The following is a 22037-nucleotide window of genomic DNA, read 5'->3' as shown; positions in this document are numbered from 1 at the left end:
ACAAGGGGTGGAAAGACACATAAAGGGGGGCGGGGCGGGGGGTGAGTTGCTCATCCTCGTGACCCAGAATATCTCCCCCTCCTTGTAATGATGAGCTTGCTTTTCCATAAGGGCTTTCCCTTGATTCAGGGAAGGGGCCAACCAATGAGAGAGGGACATGTTAGATTATTTTGGGGAAGGACTCATGCCAGGAGGGTTCACTTTTACCAGGCGCCAAGTGTCCCCAGCAACCAGTGTCTCCTGTACCAGCAGAAGTTCCAGAACTCTCACCCGATTGCCTGCCTCTGCTGCGTCTTTGCCCACTGAACAGTCATGAGAAGGCAACTCCGGTCCAGAAGGGCTCCGTCCTTTCCTTACAGTTACCGCTACAGACTCGTGAGTGCCGGAGAGCAGAATATTTTGCTGCCCCCCCTTTTTCTAATGGGGTGGGTTGGGGGCTGTGCAGACCTTGGTTTACTGCTGCCTCTCTTTGGGATGGGCATAAACAGCGAAGTTTAGGGAAACCCAGGGTTTCAAAAAGGAGCAGTGACTCCCAGCACCCCCGGGTACCCTAAATTGTTGGATAAAAGGAGGAAGCCCCTCTTCCTGTGAAACAAAGATAAGGGAAGGAGAAGATAACAGAGAATAACGGGCTTATAAAATCTTTTCTTGGGAGTATAGAATTTTCACAGACCTTTTGGAGTATAAAAATTTAATTCTAATAGCAAGAAATTTAGCCAAGAGGGAAGGAAAGAGGAAGAGGAAATGAAAGGCACTGCCTACCCAGCTGTCTCAGTACCCTTGGGTGGTAGCTTCTTAGAGTCCAGCTGCTCTCTTTCTAAAGTAGAAATTCCAAACTATAGCTAAAATCATAGAATCCCCAATAGGAGCTGGGAGGAATCCTAGACAATATATCTCCAGAACCCCTCATTATGTAAAGGAGGCTGCTGTGGCTCAGAGCACAGGAGTGACTTGCAAGTTAGTGGAGGAGCCAAAGTGAAAATGCAATATCCTCACTTCTAATCTTGTGCTCTTTCCATTGTATTTGCAGTATGCATCTTCCAAACCCCCGATCTGCCACTACCCATTTCCATCCTGATTGCCACACCACACTGCCCAACATACAGACACACATACATTCTTTTGATCTCACCGTTTATCTCCAGGGTGTGTTATAAATTATTTGATCCAAAAGTTTCTTTGCATTTATTTTGCTATAAGACATTAATGTATGCCACACGCAGTACTTTTTGGGGAGAGGATTTTGAAATGTTCCCCAGAGAGGATTGTGACCTGAGCCCCAGGAGGAAACAAAGCCTAAGCCATTTTCTTTGGGTATGGCCACTTATGTAACCAGGGAGTTAAGTGAAAACTGTCAACAGCCCGCAGAAGAAAACACACATTATTCTAAGTTCCTATCAACCTACAGAGGGCTTCTCTTAGCTTTTTAGCCACAATTCGAAGAATTATTTAACTTCCTCCAAAGTTTCTTCCAGCTCTCAGAACAGTTACAGTCTGCAGGGGTATAAAACTATTTCTTACTTGCCTTCTTTTCTACGTAATCGTGCTAAAATGTTGTGTATAATTTCAGTTATTTGTCAAGTGGCTTGGATTTTAAATGCATCAGGGGATCTTGATCCTTATAATACTTGATCAAATTTAAAAAGAAATTAATGCAATCCTGTGCTAAGTTCTCTTTTAAAATTAACCAGCCATTCAAATGTTTATGGTGTATTACTACTCAATGCAGGGCACAAATTTAAAATTTATCCTTTGGGTCATACTGTTTGTTTATATATTTGTTTATATGTTTATATATTTAGGTTGCTCAAAATGGAGCCACCCTCTGTTCTTCAGACTCTTCTCTTTTAGGGAAACCTGATGACCCCATCGCACACCCACTACCATATCCCAGCACACTCACACACACTATCACATGAGGGTAGTGCCACTTTAGGAAAGTGACAAAACAGAATCTTAGGGATAAGCATTCTCATTACCAAAGGATTTTCTATTGGATTTCATTAAATAGTTTCACAAAGATACATTTTACATTTAATTAATGAGGATCTTTTGGGGAAGGCCTCTCTTGCACAGTGTGACCATCTCCTTTACCTGGAAGCAGAGGAGAGGAGAAAAGATTTGAGGTTCCTAAAGCAAAGCTCAGGAACCTCTCACAGCCTCTCAGGTGTGAGAGCTGTAAGGGCAAATTAGCCGTGAGAAGATTAATTCTTCTCAGGAGGGTAAAGCTTTAATGACAAGCCATCTGTAATAGGATTATCATGGGAGCCCATATCTACAAATAAGATCAGGCTGAGGCCTAGACCAGCTGTCTCCTCTGTGGAAGGTTGAAGGCAGGCATCGTAACATGGAGAGAAAAGAAAATTGTTCAGGAAATGTAAAGTGAATATATATTTCTCCTCAATGAAGTGTTATACTTCGAATTCACTGAGATTCTCGGGTGCAGTAGATTCTCTGGGGACCATGATTGCTACCCACTGTGATATACATGACAGCTCAGTTAGGGTGACAATCTCTGTGAAAGCATTTCCACAGAGTCCTGCATCAGGAATTTTAAGTCAGGCAGGTATCACTGATATTTGGTTAGGACATACTGGGTACTTAACTGTTAGCTTTACACTGTGGAGGGCCATCGAGAGGCTAGAAAATATGGACTCTCCCTCTGGGTGCTCAAAATGTAGTTTGGGAGTTTAAATGTGTACATAGGTTCACACACAAGTGAAAGATATTAAGAACATGCATTAATCCGTTCAACATTGAGTGATGGATGAAGTTTATTTTCCTAAGCCTTACACTGTGAGCCTATGTCAGTCAGCCATCCTTGATTATGATAAGCACCTAAAATATTTTTCTGTGTGTTTTTTTGAGACAATGTCTCACTCTGTCACCCAGGCTGGAGTACAGTGGCATGATCACAGCTCACTGCAGCCTTGACCTCCCAGGCTCAAGCAATCCTCCTGCCTCAGCCTCCTGAGTAGCTAGGACTACAGGTGCATGCCACCATGCCTGGTTAATTTTTTTTTAATTTTGTAGAGACAGGGTCTTGCTATGTTGCCTAGGCTGTCCTCAAACTCCTGAGTTCAAGTGATCCTCCTTTCTTGGCCTCCCAAAATGTTGGGATTATAGGCGTGAGCCCTAAAATCCTTTAGGAACACAGAACCTAAAGCATTGTGTTTCATTAATCTGCTAAGCTACCTCTAGGCACTTGGGCTTAATGTGATAGAGGAGAAACATCATTGTCCAGGGTATCAAGAGACACAGGTTCCAAGACTGTCAACTCTATCATGAATTTACTGCATGGCTTTGGCTAGATCCTGTCCCATCTCTGGGCCTCAGATGGATAAGTAAATCTTGAAGGTCCCTGTCGGTTCTGATGTGATATTTTATATAGAGCTGTACATTGGAACAAATTAGAGAGCAATTCAAGAGGGCTTATAATCAAGAGCTAGATAGTGCTGTGCAGACCGAATGCTGAGAGCTGAGCCTTGTCATTCTGTATCACTTTTACTAATTCTGAGCAATCCAATTTGCTGAGCCCTCCTCCCCCCAGCAAAGGCAGCATTTTCAGCCGAGTGCCCTCTAAATGGCCTTTGAGGAATCAGGCAGGGAGGGAGCAGCACAGAGCCCCTGGTCTCTAGTGTTTGACACATCCAACCCCAACAGGTGCACAGACCCGCAACTCTTCAGACTTGGACAGCAGAGAAGGGAGGGGAGCCTCATTTTCTGCTGCTGCAATAAGCCTTGGCAAACTCCCAAAGAGCAAAGATACAATTCTCCGGCCTGTGGCTGGGAGGTATTTGAAACACCACTTTGGTGAAGTCTAGGTTTCTCTCTCTCCCTCTCTCTTTTTCAGTTTAATTTTCTTAGAATCACTCAGAGAAGATTACAGTTTCAAATCTCAAGTAATGGCTGCAATCAGTCAATCAACAAATATGTGCTGAGTATGTATTACGGGCCCAGCTTTTTGCCTAAGGCATAGAGGGGAGACTAAGGAAGCCTGGGGTTCCAGCTCTCAGATGGTCTTTCCAACCAATTTAAGGTAGGAAGAGATTCAAACTAGGGCAATAATCAGAGAAGCAGTTAATAACTGCCCACCTGTTGTTTCTGTTGGGAAGGAAGGCTAAGTTTTGAGGAGGGGTACAGTAGTTGGCCTCTCCTCCTGATGTCCATCCCAGGCTATTTTTAGACACAACTTAAAATGGTGAAGTTGAGCAGCTGAATGTGTACAGGGTGTTAGGATAAAGCTGACTTGGACTGAAAGTTTGCCATCACGGACACAATGTCTAAGACTATTCCACCCTCTTCCTGTGTGAGCTCACCTCTGCTCTGATAGGCCAAGGTTAAGTGGGAGGTCAAGGCCCAGAACAGAGTAGTGATATGAACAGTCCTTGGAGAAGAGCCCAAATGCCTGAAGCTGAGAATAAAACTTGCACCTCTATGGAAAGAATACTGAGTCAAAATGGGTCATAGAAAGGATATTTCCTCCAAAAGAACAGAGAGAAAGAAAATCCACTTCTTGTAACAACATGTATGTTTATGGGGAAGTGGAAATTTGAAGCATCTCCAAATATTGAGTCATTTCAATTTATTTTTGGCTGGTGGGATGCACCATTGTACATTTTTTTTTCAAAAAGGGTATTATGTTTCGTCACTGTTCCAGGATGATCCGGATGAAGTGAACCAGAACTACTTAGCAGATGAAGAGGAGGAAGCAGAAGAAGAGGCACGGGTGACAGTGGTGCCCAAGTCAGAGGAGGAGGAAGAAGAGGAGGAGAAAGAAGAGGAAGAAGAGGAGGAAAAGGAGGAGGAAGAGGGTCAGGGTCAGCCAACAGGCAATGCCTGGTGGCAGAAATTGCAGATCATGAACGAATACCTGTGGGATCCAGAGAGAAGGATGTTTCTGGCCCGAACAGGTCAGAGTTGGAGTAAGTCCCAATAGTTCCAATGCCAAAGTCTGGTGTCCTTTGCTTTTGGTGTGGTGTCCAGGGCTCCTTTACCATACGCTGGATGGGCTTGTCTGTGAACTTCTCTTTGCACTTCATGTAAAGGCATCAATGCCTAGAGAAATGCCTAGACTGTGGACAGATTCCATCAGAACAAACTCCAAATGGATGAACAAACTTGACTGTGTAACTGAAACTCACTGGGCTCAACATCAGTTGCAATGCAGAGAGACAGTGAGAATGAATTGAAAAAGCACATGACTTTTTAAAGTCCCAGTCCTGTCACTTTCTATCCATGTGACCTTGGACTCATCATTTCCCCTCTCTGAGTCTCAGTTTCCTCACCTGCCAAATGAGGAAAACAATCCCTGACTTGCTTCTCTCACAGGATCAGAGTGAGGCTCCAATTAGATGTTAAAACTGTAAAGTTGAAAGAACTATGCAGAAGACTTCTTGTAAGATATGATACTCAAATCCCTGCTAACCTGACCAAGTGTTTTTATGAGGCCTCGTCACCTGGTAATGTCAGAGGAGAGCCAGGAGGCGTGTCCCTGGCCCCAGCTTGTAGGTGTCTTCCTCTGCTATGATAGACATGTTTGATCAATGGCAGAATTATATTCCTTAGCATTTCCTCTTTGCATCATATGCTGCCATCATTTTTACTCCACAACTTCCCCATCGCTCCCCTCCTACAGTCTTACCCACCTCTTAAACTATTAATGCTGAGCCTTCTCCTCAGGAGATTTAGCCAGTGGTAAAATTCACACTTGCCACAGTCTCTGCACAGCCCAGAAAAAGAGCAGCTGCTGGTTTGGAACTCAGTCAATCCACAGAAGAAAAAAATAGAGGATGCCAAGGATGAAATAACAGTCCCCTAGTGCCAAGGGTCTAGGTTGTTGAAGTTGATGGCCATGTCTTCTAAAGGCCCCCTTGGCTAAGAATTCTTTCCCTCATAGTTAATGTTGCTAATTCAGCTCAGTCAAGGTGAAACAGTCAGCTCTGTTTCCTGGAATTAGGAATAGCAGGTGTGGGACTCTCATCTCCCTTCGCCCCTCCCCAATTCCCAGCCCCACCCCTGACCATCCCACAAACTCTCAACTGGAACAAATGTACCATTTAAGGAACATTCCGACATTCTGGAAGCTGCAGACAAATACTGGACACTCACTGGGGCTCCAAGGGTGCACAGCTGTTTCTCCCTTGCCTAAAGAGGACTGGAAAAACAAGCCTTGTGAAATGCAAGTGTGATTCTGGGAGGGGGAGCCTAAACAGCCAGCCGTTAGAACTTCACCAGATGAGCTGATCCAAATTGCTTCTGTGAAAGACAATACATAGGCCAATAAGTGGGGATGAAGGAGGAAGGTTCAAGTGCCCAGAGAAGATATGGTAATAGTGACACTGCATGATAGGCCATAGCCAGACCTCTGAGTAGCAGGTCTAAGTAGAGCCCAGGAATTCTTCTGTTGGGCTACCCTGGGCAAATGGCAAATGGTAATGTTAATGCTTCAGCCATAGAGCACATGCCTTGCTGTCTTCTTTCCTGAGAACAAGGTGCCCACTTGTGCACTTACTAATGCTGTCCCAACTTGGACACCAACCTGCCCAATATATTTACCAGGCCTATGAATATAATCTGGGCCTTTTCTTTGGTACCTGCACACCCCTATTCTTGGAAACTCTATGTTATTTTATTGGATACCAACAAGAATCATACAAGGTAGTAATATTATTATCCCCATTTTACAGATGCAGAAACTGAGGCTTAGAGAGGGTAAGTAACTTGCCTATGGTCACATAGTTACTAAGTGGCAGTGCTGGGATTTCAAACCCTGGTTGGATGAACACCAGAATTCATTCTTTTGCCAGAACACTGCCCCATTTCACGAACTCTAACAATGAACAAGGCCCTGATGTGTAGGGCCTCAGGACCTGATAGGGTGTTTTAGTGGGAGAAATGAAGAGTTGGGAGCACGGTTACTCAGTGGTCTATCTAAGCCTGGGTGGGGCATTGAGGAAAGAACCCTAGAGTACCTGGAGGAAAGACCCAAGTAATACTTGGACATCCAGGGCAGAAAGTGTCAGAGGGATCAATGGGTTCAGATGGGGACTGTGCTTGGTTTTGCCTGGGGGTGACTGAGCTAACTATCTCAGTCTGTGATCATCTATCATAAACTCTAGGGCACCCACTCCTGGGTGAGGCTAAGGGGACTTATTGCTAGTGTCATTCTCCCATCTACAGCTTCCTGGTCACACATCCTGGGAAAAAAGGAAGATATCTCCAAAGGAATGTACCTGTGTTCCCTTGCTTTCCCTTCATCCATGAAACTGAGTCTTTTGATCTCCATGGATGGCTCTAGCTGTTGATCCATTCCCAGGATGGGGATGGGGTAAAGGAATGGAGGCAGAAACACAGGGCAAATCCCATTAGATAGCCAGTGGGCAGCAGCCAAGTATCACAGGCACACAGGTGCTGTCGTTTATTCTCCAGGGACTCCAACTGAATCAATGTGTTCATGTTCCAGTTCTGCTTTAGTTATCTTAATAAAATAAAATGCTTTAGTTTATCTTAATAAAATAAAAAGGGTCAGTTCCATTTCCAGTCAGATTACTATGGGTTTTTTCTCCATTCCACAATACCTTTTTTTGGTTAATTTTATTTGGTTCATGGTTCAATTTAAAAATTAATATTTGGATTCAGTTTGGGGTACAGCAAAGTTAAGTGGTTTGTTCCAGTTTCTGGTTCATAATTCAGTTCAAATCTGTAGGTCCAACATCATGTCATTGCTGTGAACAGAGCCAAACATTGTTGCCTGAGAGAGCCCCAAGGAGGGCTTGAAAAGAGTTTCTCAGCAGCAATCTCATGCTCATTCACCTCACTCATTGTTGCCTAATCCTGGGACAAACCTAGTCCTAATACAGCCCACAGAGGGAAAATTCACACAACTATGCTTCTGGTCCTACAGCATTAATAATAATGTTAATAAAAACCGATGATGACTGCCACTTATGGTGCATTTAGTATTCACCAGGCTCTGTGCTATGCTGTTTATATGCATTATTCAATGCTAAGAAGTAAGTACCATTATTGTACAGATGAGGAAATTGAGGCCCAGAGAGGTGAACAGCATGTCCAAGATTAAACAGCTTGAAAGTGGTAGAGCCAGGATAGGATGTAAGGAAAGACCGAATTTCAGATATTGTTAGGGATATAGATAAGAATCTGAGGTAAGTGCTGTTTTTATCCCCATCTTACCTGTGAGGAATTGGAGGTGCAAGGAAGTTCTGTAACTTGCCAAAGTTCACAGGCAAGTGTCAGTGATTAGGTACCATTTCCTCCTTTTCCCTTCCCCACCCTGTGTTAGTGTTCTTTTTGAAAAGCAGAGCCATTTTATTCATCTTTGATAAAGATGAATAAAATTTGAAATAAGCAGGGCAAAACCTCACTTTGCCTTGATTGGAGGCAAGTCCAGTGGAAATTCATCAAAAGTTTGAATTATAGACTATGTGGAAAGAAATGCTGTTTTCATCACTTGCAAATACCTATAATTATTGGAACCAAGCTGCTAGGACTCTTCAGGGCATCCACTTTAATGAATAGCAAAGAATGATTTGTACTTAGGACATCAACTGTTGCCCAGAGGACTCTCAAGCAATTTGCCCTCTGCAGTACTTTAAACTCCACTCCACTGTATGCTTGTTCATGGCCATCATTTGCTCAGCAAGCCCTTCCATCGGAGATGTTGTAAAGGTAAACTGCAATTAGACCCCTGACACAATCCTCACTGACTCCAAACTGGTGAAATCTGAATAAGCAAGGACATACTGAATCTGGGGAATTTTTTAAAGAACCATTTTGTGGTTGGGTTGGTTCTGGTTCATGAGTCCAAGCAGAGAGGAAGGGCTTGTTGGCAAGCACTGACCACTCTCATCTGTGATTGCTCTGCAGGCCTGATCTTACTCATTTACTTCTTCTTCTATGCCTCCTTGGCTGCTGTGATCACCCTCTGCATGTACACACTATTTCTGACCATCAGTCCCTATATACCGACCTTCACGGAGCGGGTAAAGCCTCCTGGTGAGTGTGCCCAGATGCCCTGTGTTGTCAGAACTTGCTGGACAGAAATATGCTTGCACAGCATGTTCAGCCTCAATTAACTTTGGCTCTTCCTGGTAATGACTTAGAGATTCAATTATTAGGAGGAAAAGTAAAATGGTACTTGGCAAATTATGGTTCTTTTCATTTTGATTGCCTGGGGGGAAATGGTTTCATGGGAATCAATAAAAAAAAATTATCCCAAGAATGGGTTAATATATCCAAGACCTGTTTTCATTGCCAGGAGTTATGATCAGACCCTTCGCCCATAGCCTTAACTTCAACTTCAACGTTTCTGAACCCGACACTTGGCAGCATTATGTGATTAGCCTAAATGGCTTTCTCCAGGGTAAGTAAGTTCCTCTGAATAGTGGAAAGTTCTTTTGAAAGGTGGTGGGTGGGAATCCAAAATTCAAAATTCACCTGGCCCAGGAATCCCAGTCTTACTAACCCCAGCTCATCATGGTCTGTCCTTACTTTGCATCCCCCTTAGCACCTGTAGCTACAATCAGAATTGCTCTAGTGTGTGACTGCATGTTGTCTTGAAAGCATACAAGTCAATTTTCCAACAAGATAAGCTCTTTGAGGCAAAGAATATTTTTCTTTTCTTAAACACGATACAGCACCCAGTTAAGTCCTGAACATATCCAGATGGCTCAATAATGATCATTTATAGAAGATAATTCTGGGGGGAGATAGTGGTGGGAAAAGAAGAATGTTCTCCAGAGCTGGAAGATTCCTATCTTCTAAACTTTCTCAAGATAAAAGAAGTCATTTCTTGGAGATGGGCTAACTTGAAGGGAGAGGGCAAGTGTCTTTATTTTATTTTATTTATTTTATTTGAGACGGAGTCTCACACTGTCACCCAGGCTGGAGTGCAGTGGTGCAATCCCTGCAGACTGCAACCTCCACCTCCCAGGTTCAAGCGATTATCCTGCCTCAGCCTCCTGAGTAGCTGGGGCTACATGTGCGTGCCATCACGCCCTGCTAATTTTTTGTATTCTTAGTAGAGACGGGGTTTCACCGTGGTAGCCAAGATGGTCTCGATCTCCTGACCTCATGATCCGCCTGCCTTGGCCTCCCAAAGTGCTGGGATTACAGGCATGATTTGCCGCGCCTAGCCAAGTGTCTTTATTTAACAGCATTCCAGAAAGGAGTTAGAGGAAGAATCTCTGGGTGGCAGTCGTTCCAACGTTCTGATCCCAAATATTTTCGAGGTGCCTATCTCTATAGTGTCATCAGATAAATTTTCAGGGGCAAATGAAAGGCTTTGTGGGGGACCCTTTCACAAGGTAATATCTGAGGTAGCAGCTTGGTTAAGGTTAACAGAGCACACAGGTTCTTTATGCAGCTATCAAAGAGGAGCTCCAGTGGGGTTTGCATTTCTGCACCTAATCTTTGTGGGGAAAAAATGCCAGTCATTCTGGCTTGGTTGTCCTGGCCTGGTTGAAGTGGGGTTGATCCATTCTAGGGGCAGCTACTATTACAACATGTGCACTGAATTAGGAGAACAATCTCTTGTCATGTGCTAGGAAGTGTTATTTAAATACACAAATTTGGTCATTTAACTTTAACTCTGCATAATAAAGTTGATCGTCCTCATTTTATAAATGAGGAAACTGAGACTCAGAAAGGGGGAGTAACTAGATCAAAGACTCTGGCAGCAGAACCAGTGTTTGAATCCACATTTCATGTTCTTGACACTCTTCGCTGCTGTAAGTGTTATAACGGGACCAACAACATGGGCATCTCCTGGGAGTTTGTTAGAAAGGCAAAATCTCAGACCACATTCTAGACCTGCTGAATCAAAATCTGCATTTTTAAAAAATCCACAGGTGATTTGTAGGAAATTTAAAGTTTGAGAAATGCTGCTTTTCATAATTCTACACTGCTGTCATATTACCAAGAGTTAGAAACTCAGCTTTATATCAGTAAGGCTCAGTGTTATTTTGGGTAAGTCTGAGTTTCAGATTCCTTACCTGTGAAATGAGGGGAGATGGGATCTGAGTTCATCTAGTTCTATTTTTAGCCACAGAAATGTTTTAGGCATCATGGCCAGCACAGTATCTTCTTTTGTTTCAGAATGCTTGCAAGTGATTGCAAATATATTGCCGGATTCCCTGCTGAGAAAATCCCTCCAAGAAGCTAGTAGACAGAGAAATACCAATTCTGACCTGATGAGGATCGAAGCAGGAAATGTTAGGAAAACCACTAGTTTTTCAGTTTCTAAGAGTAGATAATGTGTCCTGCTAAAAAGAAGCACATCTCTGAAATAGACATCCCAGAGTATCACTTTCACTCCCATGAGGACTGGGATTTTGCAATAAGGGTCATGTCCATGTCACATTATTTTTAATGGAACTACCTCAAGAGAAACAATGAGCACATGATTGCAGCCTCTATTTAGAAAGTTATTTGAGCATAGTTCTTGTTCTAAAAAGTTAAAACAAAGCCTTGAATTAAATGTAGCTTTGTCAAAGAAAAAATAAAGGCATAGCCATAATTGGATAGATTTAAAATTCCCAGTTGCCAATTAATAATCTCAAACCCAAGTCACAACCTGTGGGTTTGATATTATTAGATGAGAATTCAGCAGTACATTTTGAGTTTTACCTCTGGTAGATCATAGGTGCAAAATCTCCTCTGAAATACTGAGCTACTTTGAACATTAATACATAGGGACTGAGTCTAACAGGACTAACTGGGCTGCATCACTTAGAATCAAATTGGAAAAATGCAGTAATTTCTAAAGCCCAGTTTTATGTATGAAATTTGGCAGCCCAAAGAGTTACCTCACCAATAGCCTCTTTAAGCTTGCTCCCTGATATATGTATCCTTCGACACATGTTACATTCCATCCAATGTAAAGGACATTAACCCTGAATGTCTCAGGCCTCAGTAGACAAGATCTCATGCCCTCACCATCCCCGTAGAGACCCTGTGGTTGTCATTGGTTTCTATCTTTTAACTTATGCTTCTATTTTGCAGTGCTAACTTCCTTCTGTAAAGGATGAAGAGCTGGCTTATTCCCTCCCCTGCCTCCTCCTCTGCCTCTCCTTCCTACTCCACCTCCTTCTCCTCCTCTTCCTCTTCTTCCACTTTCCTTCTGTCTCACAACTCATACTTCTCACTCTCTTACAATCAGGTGCCTCTCACTGACTTCAAAGGGAGACATTGTAACTGCCCAGCGGGTTCACCTTGTCCACTGCTTAGACGGAGCTGATTTATCAAGACATGGGTATTGCAATAGAGAAAGAGTAATTCATGCTCAGCCTGCTGCGCAGGAGACTGGAGTTTTATTATTACCCAAATCAGTCTCCCCAGGACTATTTCTCTATTGCAATCAAATCCATGTACATTGGGTGGGCAGTGCCCCGCCAGTAAAGACAGTACCAGAGTCGGTCCCCAGCCCAAGAGAACTAGGTGGCTACTTGGGCTGGCCTCTGGATCCATTGCCAGGTGAGGGAATGGGGGGGAGGGCTACTGAACCATGAGCAGGTAGCCATAAGGGCAATCCCAAAAGACTACCCAAATTTGTAACCGCCCAATGGGTTCACCTTGTTTCCTAAGTGAAGTTAAGGAAATTTAACCGAGCAACTTAGCTTCCTTATATATACACCATACCCTGAATATTCCATTCCCTCTTCCAAAATCTACCAACTCTGTGCCTATTTCTCTCTCAGAAGTAGAAGGGACAGCCTTCCAAGTTTACACTTTATCATATCTGAAAAGAAATGGTGGAAAATAGAGAAAAATTATAAAGTGACTAACATAGGACCCAGAGATGGATATCCAGAAGTTCCATGGGAATGAAAAGCAAGGGAACAGGTAATCAAACTGGGCTGAAGTGACTAGTCAGGAACACTTCCTAGAGGGATGGCTGCCAATGAAGGCTGTTGGGTACCTGATGCCAGATCACAGGGAGACTGAATGGGCTTTCAGAGGCATACAAACAAGCTGGAGAAAGGAAATTTGGGAGGGAGGACTACTGAATGCATGGCCTTCCCCTGTAGCACCTGTCTAACATAACCCGTTGCCACTCACACATGCTTTAGGTTATAATGACAGTCTTCAAGAGGAAATGAATGTAGATTGTCCCCCGGGGCAGTACTTCATCCAAGATGGCAATGAGGATGAGGACAAGAAGGCCTGCCAATTTAAACGCTCCTTCCTAAAGAACTGCTCTGGTCTGGAGGACCCAACTTTTGGATACTCTACTGGACAGCCCTGCATCCTTCTAAAGATGAACCGGGTATATTGGCTTTTGATATCTGGTGGTGATAAGTGAATGAACTAGATAGGAGGGCTCTGGCCACTCCATTTGTCTTGGGCTCTGTCTTCACACACCACAGGTTTGGTCATTTTTACTGACAGCATCAGAAATACAAATAACCAGATAAGCCTATCAGTTTCTTCCTCCCTCCCCCCAGCACTTCCTGTGGCCATTCTTCTCCTTCACTCCCAAACCTGCTGCTTGATGGCCTTTGTCAAGAATGGAGTCCTAGTCAAGTGCAGTGGCTCGAGCTTATAATCCAAGCTACTTGGGAGGCTGAGGAAGGAGGATTGCTAGAGCTTAGGCATTCAAGTTTAACTTGGACAACATAGTGAGACCTCATCTTTAATTTTTTAAAAAGGATTTTAAATAAGGAATCGAATACTGAGCTGTTTGAAACAGGGGATTGACATGAGGGTGGCATGGGGGACAGTTCTTACATCATAAAAATGCATTTTTTTTCCATCCTGTCATGACGTAGGTGTGGCAGAGCCTTATCAGTCACACCCCTCTTGAAATTAGAAAGTTCTTTACATCTTTAGAGTTGACTTGCTGAAGTTTCCCCTTGTGTGTAAATATCAGGCATAAATACAACACGGAGTAAGCTGAGCTGCTTAGCTCTAAAGACGTTTTGCATTTTTTGCTTTTTGTAACATTTCTGAGAAGGCGAAATAGATGAAGCATATGCCTGAGGAAGGATGATTGGGAGGAGGGTTAGAAAAGCCCCAATTTTTACTGTCAAATATGTTTTGTTAAAAAAAAAAAAAACCACTGGTTTTCTTTTGGTAGGTTGTAGGCTTTCGTCCTGACCTTGGAGATCCTGTAAAGGTTTCCTGCAAAGTCCAGGTAAAGAGCCCTTTTGAGTAAGCATTGTTAGCACATCTGTTTCACGCAAAAAGGTAGTCCATCCCTTTCAAGGACTTACACATGGATGGTAGGCTAAGGAAAAGGTTAATCTTTTCATAACTACACCTCTCTTTAGTTCCTTCAGGTTTTCCTCTTTCCAGAAAGCACTCAACTCATGTGTGTTTGTGTGTATAGTGTATGTGGGTGTGTGTGTCAGTCAGTGTGTCATGGTTAATACTTGTGAAAACCAAAGAATGAACTTCAGCTAGGGGCCACAGCGGGGAACAATAGTGTGCCAAGTCATTAATTGAGATTCTGTGTACACTTTTGCTTTTAGCTCTAATTACTTGTTTCTTTGAACTAAACAAACAGCTTTCATTAGAGTCATTAGTTTCCAGATTTTAACTGAATTTCACATTTTGCAGCAATGACCAGTGGTACTGGGTGTTGCAATCACAAATGACTACAAGGGAAGTATAAACAGAACTCGATTAATATGCTAATTAACTGTCCTTCGAGGGACCATTAACTTCTATCTCATCTGTACCAATTAGCTCCCTTGTAGGAAAAAGCTCTTAGATCTTGGGTTTGCTTCTCAAACAGGCAGTAGCTTTCTCCTGTGACATCAACTGCACCCCCAGACCTGGATAGTTGTCTTGCAAATACGTGAGACCTGGTAATCCCATTCTCAGTAGGAGAAATACAGTTGAAAACTTCAGTCTTCATGGTGGCAGATCAGAAAACAGCAAAAGGCAGCATTTATTCAGCCAATATCCCACATTCAGCAAGCATTTATTGATCACTTATTATATATCAGATCCTCTGCTAGGTGTTAGAAGTGTTGAGGTAAGAGTATGGCTCTGTCTCTGAAATCAAGACAATCAAGTATTACAAGTGCTATGAAAAGTGAAGATGAGCTCTGAAAGGTCAGGCAGTACTTGCCAAATGAACAAGGTAGGAAGCACATTCTGTTGTCATGTATATGTGTAAATATTCACAATGTGAGGTGAGACTACAAACTATGCGAACTGATTCCCCAGGCCTTCACGAAAAATACATTTCATTGCTTTTTAGAAGAATGTGTTACAAGTAAATCATAAAGACCAACTTAGTCTTAAGCTAGCATATTAACTGGACAGAGTTCTACTTATTGTTCCCTAATGGAAGCTGTTTGTTTTTCAGCTTACATCAAACCTTGCTGAGAACTGTCCTTTCTAAAATTGTTTTAATGTTTTAATTATTATTTTTAGCTACCTCCTTACATATTTTATGTCCTTTTAAACACATATATTAAGAATTTCTATACATTCTGTAATAAACAATACTGGTCAAATCCACACCCATTTGTAGAAATCAAGCAGGATAAGGTAATGACTAGAATAAATTAAGGAGAACTTAGTTTGTACCAAGAACAATTAAAGTATATTGACAGAAGTAATCACATGACCTTAGTGAGTAATTTACTAGTAGTGATGCACTATTTGTCCTTACTAGCCCCCAGACCTCTGCTATTTAGGGCAAGCCGAATGTATTGCAGAATGGGCAACCCCCTACCTGACATAATGTAATAAGGGTAGACCTGTTTACTTTAACCATTTGCATACCCAAGCTCTTGTTGCTTACCCCTCTGACCCCACCTACTGTAATTAAGCACTACAGAGAATATGTTCAGAGACATGAGTCTAGGTGAGCCAACTGTAGGCTGTGTGCCTATGTATCAGGTACCTATGCACTTGATCTGACTTCCAATAGAACCGAGCCTGCAGTGTGCAAATCATGGAGTGGGATTTACTAAATATGTTCTAACATATATCTCCCTCAGCTCCAAAGTACAAGACTGTGTCCCAGGCTCAGTGTGATTCTTTGGAGAAAGGCTGGAGTTGTCGGGCCTCTTTCCAGAGCAGCATCAGATACTGCAAGCCCTTTGGACTGCTTCTGTCTGGGTCCCCCAGAAGCCAACAGAGAGCCATACTGAGCACTTTTGGCCTCCTCAGTTCAGGCATTCTATTCAACATCCTTTGAACTGAAAAGACAAGGCACAGTCACTCCCTAAAAATGCTCTTCTAGGGATAGGTCACGGCTGAGCTCTGCCCCATTCTGCTTTTATGGTCTTCCTGGAACAGTTGGTTATGGGTCACACAGTGATTTCGCCTGAGGTACAACTCCCTTTAGCTCAGACTCTAACCCACTCTGTGACCCAGCAACCCACATATACCTGCTTTTGCTTACAGAGAGGTGATGAAAATGACATCCGATCCATCAGTTACTACCCAGAGTCGGCTTCTTTTGACCTCCGCTACTACCCTTACTACGGCAAACTGACTCACGTAAGCTGTATCCCCTTTAGTCATTGCTGTCAGAAAGGGCTCAGCGACAAAGGAAGAGCTGGCTGGGATCTATGAGAATCAGGAAGCAGGAGATAGTAGAGGGGTAAATAGCTGCTGGCCATAACCAGGAGCTCCCTCTACCAATTCTTATCACAACCACACTCCTTTCCATATCCGAAAGAATCTCATATACGGCCTAGTTTAACCTTTTAAGTTTACAAATGGGAAAATTGGGGTTCAGAGAGAAAAAGTGACTTGCCCAAGACCATACAGCTAGATAGTGGCAGAGTCAGGAGCAGATAAATTACTACCAACATGCCTAAACCTGCATTAATAATCACGCTTCTGTTTCTCCCATTTGAAGCGCTGGGGTCAGTCCCCAACAAAGGGACTCAATAGACACTAGTTTTGGTTTAATTCATGGTCTGATCTCCAGAAAAATCATATCATGCTGAGTCAGAATTGGTTTTTCCCAGAGGACAATCAGATATTTGACAGTGACTTATCAGAGAAATGTATGATTTTCCCACACTTTCCCAGTGCAAGGAGAGTATGTCAGTTGCTTTGGCCGTTTGAGAATTGGCATCATGGGATTTGCTCAGTTCTCTTTGTGAGGGTTATCATCCTGCAGTGATTATCTGATCACTTCCCTCCTACCACCTCCCCACACTTAGAATTTATTGTTCTTCTACCTACAGGTTAACTACACGTCCCCCTTGGTGGCAATGCACTTTACAGATGTGGTGAAGAACCAAGCAGTGCCTGTGCAGTGCCAACTGAAGGGCAAAGGCATCATAAATGATGTCATCAATGATCGTTTTGTGGGCAGGGTAATCTTTACCTTGAACATAGAAACCTGAGAACTTCAGGGGACCATTCTTACCAGTTCTGTTTCTGTTTTATCTCATGGTATCTCTGGTAGCACTTGAATTCTTTTTCTTCAGTTAGGACACAGTCAGATGGACATCTAAGACATCAGATCATCTTTCCTTGCCTATGACATGTGTATAAAATGACATTGTGGAAGCTGTTTGATTTTTTTAAAGGTGGTCTCTCCTGATGACAAACAGAGTATATTAATTTCCTTTCCCTCCACTTAAAACTAAAACCTGTTCTTGCTGCTGGTAGTCTCCCTGTAGCATAAACACAGTATCTGATAAAATTTACAATAGCCGTGCAATAGCCACCAAGGAGAATTTCTATTATGATTATAAATTCATCATGTTTTCTAAAATTCTGTTGGTTTTAGAGGTCAGATTTCTCCCAATCAGGCTAATAATCTAACACATTTTTTAAAAATCTACCTAAGCCGGGTATGGTGGCATGCATCTGTAGTCCCACCTATTCGGGAGATTAAGGCAGGAGGATCACTTGAGCCCAATAGATCAAGGCTGCAGTGAGCTGCATTGCACTCCAGCCTGGGTGACAGAGTGAGAACCTGTCTCTGAAGAAAATAAAACCTGCCTGGCAAGGTCTTTCCCTGGGAATCACCACTCAGACCAACCTAGACAACCTAGACCATTATACCTAAAGACCTCTATATCCAGAGGTGCTTAGGAAACTTCTGCCTCCCACAGACAACTAAATGCTTATTCAAAGACTAGGTTATTTTCAACTGGGAAAAAAGCAGTCCTAACAGGATATTGTCCTGGGATAGAGATGAAGACTGTCCCTGTGACTTTTTAAAGAGGTGGGGCTCACTGCAACTGGGGAGAACACTTAGCATATGGATATGATTGGTGTTTGATTCCTTGCTCTCTGGTGTAATCGTCTAAAGGCAAACATTCCTGCAAACAGGTTTTTCTCAGCTTCAGGCAGAGGAGACAACATGGAAGAAGATTCCCACCAGCTAGTTCTTCTTGTGCTATTTGTTTGACTGTAGCATGGTGTTTTTTGAGACCATCAGGGGTGGTTACATTGACCTTCTGCTACAGCTCTGGAAATTGAAATCAGAGTCTGTCAATGAATACATGACAAGACAGAACGTTCCTGCCAGGCCAGGCAAAAGCCAGGACCCATTAGCCAGCTTAGCATTTACTTTAAAAATGACATGAGGCAGATGCATATCCAGTATGTGGATCAGCCAGGTCACTTTGTCTTATCTTTGGTCAGCTGATCACTCCACCGCTTCTTAACACCTCCACCAGGGGGAGGGCTGGCACAAGAAGAAAAAAAAAAAGCAAGCATCAGCGAATAGTATAGTGTATCAGGGTCCGAAGCAAGTTCAAATGCCACATAGGAGCATCCGAAGTCTGAATCTCCTCTACGATGTTTCCTTTCTCCCAAAACAGGGAACTGGTAGTCTGGTAGTGAAGACAAGCAAGTGGAGAAGTTATAAAATATAGTTTAATGAGAGTTAAAAAACTAGTATGTGGAAAGCTATGGGAACATGAGGAAAAATATCTTGAGCTGAGAAAGTAGCAGAGGAAATTTCACATGCAAAGCCACAGTCATGAAGAGACCATGGTGTGTCTGGGTAACTGTGAGCAGTTTATGTAACTGGAATGAAAAGGGTTCAGAGGAATGGCAGGGAGTGGCAAGAGATCGAGCTAGAGAGGTATTCAGGGACGGAAAGAGGACTTTGAGTTTTATCCAATAGGTGAAAATGAGTAATTAAAGCATTTTAATCAGGGAGGCTCTGTGATCACATTTGGGATTTATTTTATTTTACTTTATTTATTTATTTATTTTTGAGATGGAGTCTTGCTGTTGTCACCCAGGCTGGAGTGCAGTGGTGTGATCTCGGCTCACTGCAACCTCCACCTCCCGGGTTCAAGTGATTCTCCAGCCTCAGCCTCCTGAGTAGCTGGGATTATAGGCACACACCACCATGCCCAGCTAATTTTTGTATTTTTGGTGGAGACAGGGTTTCACCTTGTTGGCCAGGCTGTTCTCGAACTCCTGACCTCAAGTGATCTGCCTGCCTCAGTCTCCCAAAGTGTTGGGATTACAGAAGTGAGCCACCGCACCCAGCTTGTATTTTAGAAAGAGCACTTGGCAACCACTATGTGAAGGGTAATTGGAGAAGGACAAGACTGTGGAATGGGGAATAAGGAAGAAGGAGTTTGGAGAATGACTCCAAAGGTTTGAACTTGGCTAGAACCGGTAAGATGGTGACATTGTTGATCAAGACTGGGAATACAAGAGAGAAGCAGGCTTGGGGAGATCAATTTTGAACATTTTAGATTTGATTTTCTATTGGTCAGACATTGATGTGGAGATGTAAACACATGTAGGGTTGGGGAGAAGGAAATATGAGAACGAAAGCAACATTGGGCTAAGGGAACTTGCTTAAGAAATTTTAAGCTATTTAATCTTGGGAATTGAAGCCAGTCACGTAAACATAACACACCAATCTAGTCCCTAACAGTGTTTTTTCTCTTGGCATTGTGGCAGAAAGAATTGTTGTTCCTCTTTGGAATCTCCTTCCCAGACACCTTCAAAGTCTTATTGACAGAGTAGAGGGAGGCCAACCACTACTAATAAGTAGTAGAAGATATAGGATCTTCTGCAGTAGGTTAATGGGAAATACAAAAACAAACAAACATACAATGAAACTGCCTCCTCTCAATCCATTTTCTTAACAAATTCAATTTTCAAAACTAACCTTTAAAAAGAAAAGGAACAAAATGAAAAAGACAACAACTTTTAAATCACTTGAAAATTACCTCAAACAATCAAACTCTCAAGATTCAGTAGTAAAAGATAATAGAACGTTAGATCTGGAAAGGATATTAGAGAGTGTTTAGAAAAAACAACTTGCATTGCATCTGACTCCAGGTCCAGTGCTCTTTCTACTCTGAGCTGCTGCTTACCAGAAAGTACCATCTTCTTAAAAATCAATGAATGATATCCCAAACATTTTGAAACGTGTAAATTTTGAGTTAAAATAGTTAACATTTCACAGGAATTCAACTACTGGTGCTATATTTTATACATAATACATGATCCTGTTAAATGCATTGACTATTAGACAAGGAATTATGAATCAATTGTCAAACAATATTTCTCTTTCAATGGAATCCATTGTGTCCACAATTGCAAAGCAATATTGAAGGGCACTAAGATAGTTTGTGTTGTCAGCTAGGACATGAAAAATATAGCTTTACTATACAGAACTGGATATGATAATATATTCATTAAAGTTATGTTTTAACTGTTCAATAAACTTCTAGTAGATTAATTTAAATAGTTCCCCATACCGTGCTGCATCAGGATTTGATTTGTATGCCATCTGTTGCAATGCACTTGGTTTTACTTGCCTGTCAATGAGAAATATTATTACCAAATGTTTTCATGGTTTTGTCCATGCTGGACTTTGGTTATGATTTTTCACCTTCTACGCCCCCGAAATCATTATCCTAAAGTAACCTTTCTTAGGCACCTATTTTCTGGGGATCAACATGTAAAAAAACATTTATATTGTCTTGAGGAGTTGTCAACAACAATAAATTGAAATAGAAAAGAAATGTATGATTTTCTCTTTCTAGACCATATCACTGATTTTCCCACAGGAATATTGGGCAGCCATGTGGGTGGAAAACTTGACAATTGACAACCTGTTAGTTAAATATTGTTTTTCTTCTGTCTCCCCTCTTTTTGACTCTTGAGGTTTAGTCATAGGAGGATAAAACTAAAAGTTGTTTCATTTCTGGGCATTTTTTCTTTTGTAGTCTCTGTGTTCTGGTTTCTCATTAGACTGCTTTGTGAAAGCAGCCTTTTTTTTTTTTTTTTAAATCAAGGTTGAGTCCTGGTATAAACTGTTATGTTTGTTTGTGTAGGAGAGGAACACTAAGAGAAACTTTCAGGGGGAGGGAGGGACAGAACCAAAATTCAAAGAGAAACTTTGAAAATGTTTGATGAAAGTCTGGCTAAATGGCTTTAAGGCACATCTAGCCACAAACTGTCTCCCAGAGCAAATCTCTAATGGCAATTGCAATTAAAGACATAAATGTTTCCAATCCCTTATTCAACTCAGAGGCTAGGCTGTGGCAGGAATCTTTCCTGGGAATCTTTCCTTCTTTCCTTGGAAGCTGCCTCAGTCTAAAGTCTGTTAGGCAGCAGATCCCTGATCCCAACATATTTCTCCCTGTCTAAATTCTTCATTAGAGTCATTTTCTTTACTGCCTCCCTCTTAAAATAGTCATACATAATAAAGTAATTTAACCAAACCATACGGAAGTGTGATTTACACTGTGCTTTTATCCAGGCAGAAAATGGAGGTTTGGGTATTTATATGCATGTGTTGGGAGGAAGGAGAGTGGATACAATGTATGGAGGCAAAGGGCAAGGAAAAATAAATGGAAACCCTACTTCACGAAGTTCTTTAGTTGCAATCTAGAAGGGAAGAAGGGTTGATACTGGGATCCAAAAGTTTTAAGCAGAATATAGTAAGCTTTCAGTCTGACAGCTTACTCTGCAGAATGTACTTCCATGCAGACCCCTATATGACCATAACTCAACAAGAAATAGATAGCACACTTGACAAAAAAAAGGATAATTGGCACTTTGGGAGGCCGAGGTGGGCGGATCACGAGGTCAGGAGATCGAGACCA

General features: G+C 42.3%; 1 protein-coding gene across 2 annotated transcripts; it reads left to right on the top strand.

Moving 5' to 3' along the window:
- The first annotated feature begins 228 nt into the window (after positions 1–228).
- ATP1B4 (ATPase, Na+/K+ transporting, beta 4 polypeptide) lies at positions 229–20963 on the top strand. Of its 2 annotated transcripts, none has more exons than XM_011957999.1 (8): positions 229–375; positions 4661–4913; positions 8890–9018; positions 9281–9385; positions 13092–13288; positions 14099–14155; positions 16387–16482; positions 17181–20963. In XM_011957999.1, exons 1-8 carry the CDS (start codon positions 313–315, stop codon positions 17340–17342), a joined length of 1062 nt encoding a protein of 353 aa, XP_011813389.1. In that variant the 5' UTR covers positions 229–312; the 3' UTR covers positions 17343–20963. The 2 variants fall into 2 exon arrangements, with proteins under 2 accessions (XP_011813389.1, XP_011813388.1); XM_011957998.1 differs by having other exon boundaries at positions 4661–4925.
- The last annotated feature ends 1074 nt before the right edge of the window (positions 20964–22037 follow it).

Source organism: Colobus angolensis, unplaced genomic scaffold (assembly GCF_000951035.1).
Source record: "Colobus angolensis palliatus isolate OR3802 unplaced genomic scaffold, Cang.pa_1.0 Scaffold454, whole genome shotgun sequence".
Lineage (NCBI taxonomy): Eukaryota > Metazoa > Chordata > Mammalia > Primates > Cercopithecidae > Colobus > Colobus angolensis.
This window is presented reverse-complemented; position numbering and strand designations above follow the sequence as displayed.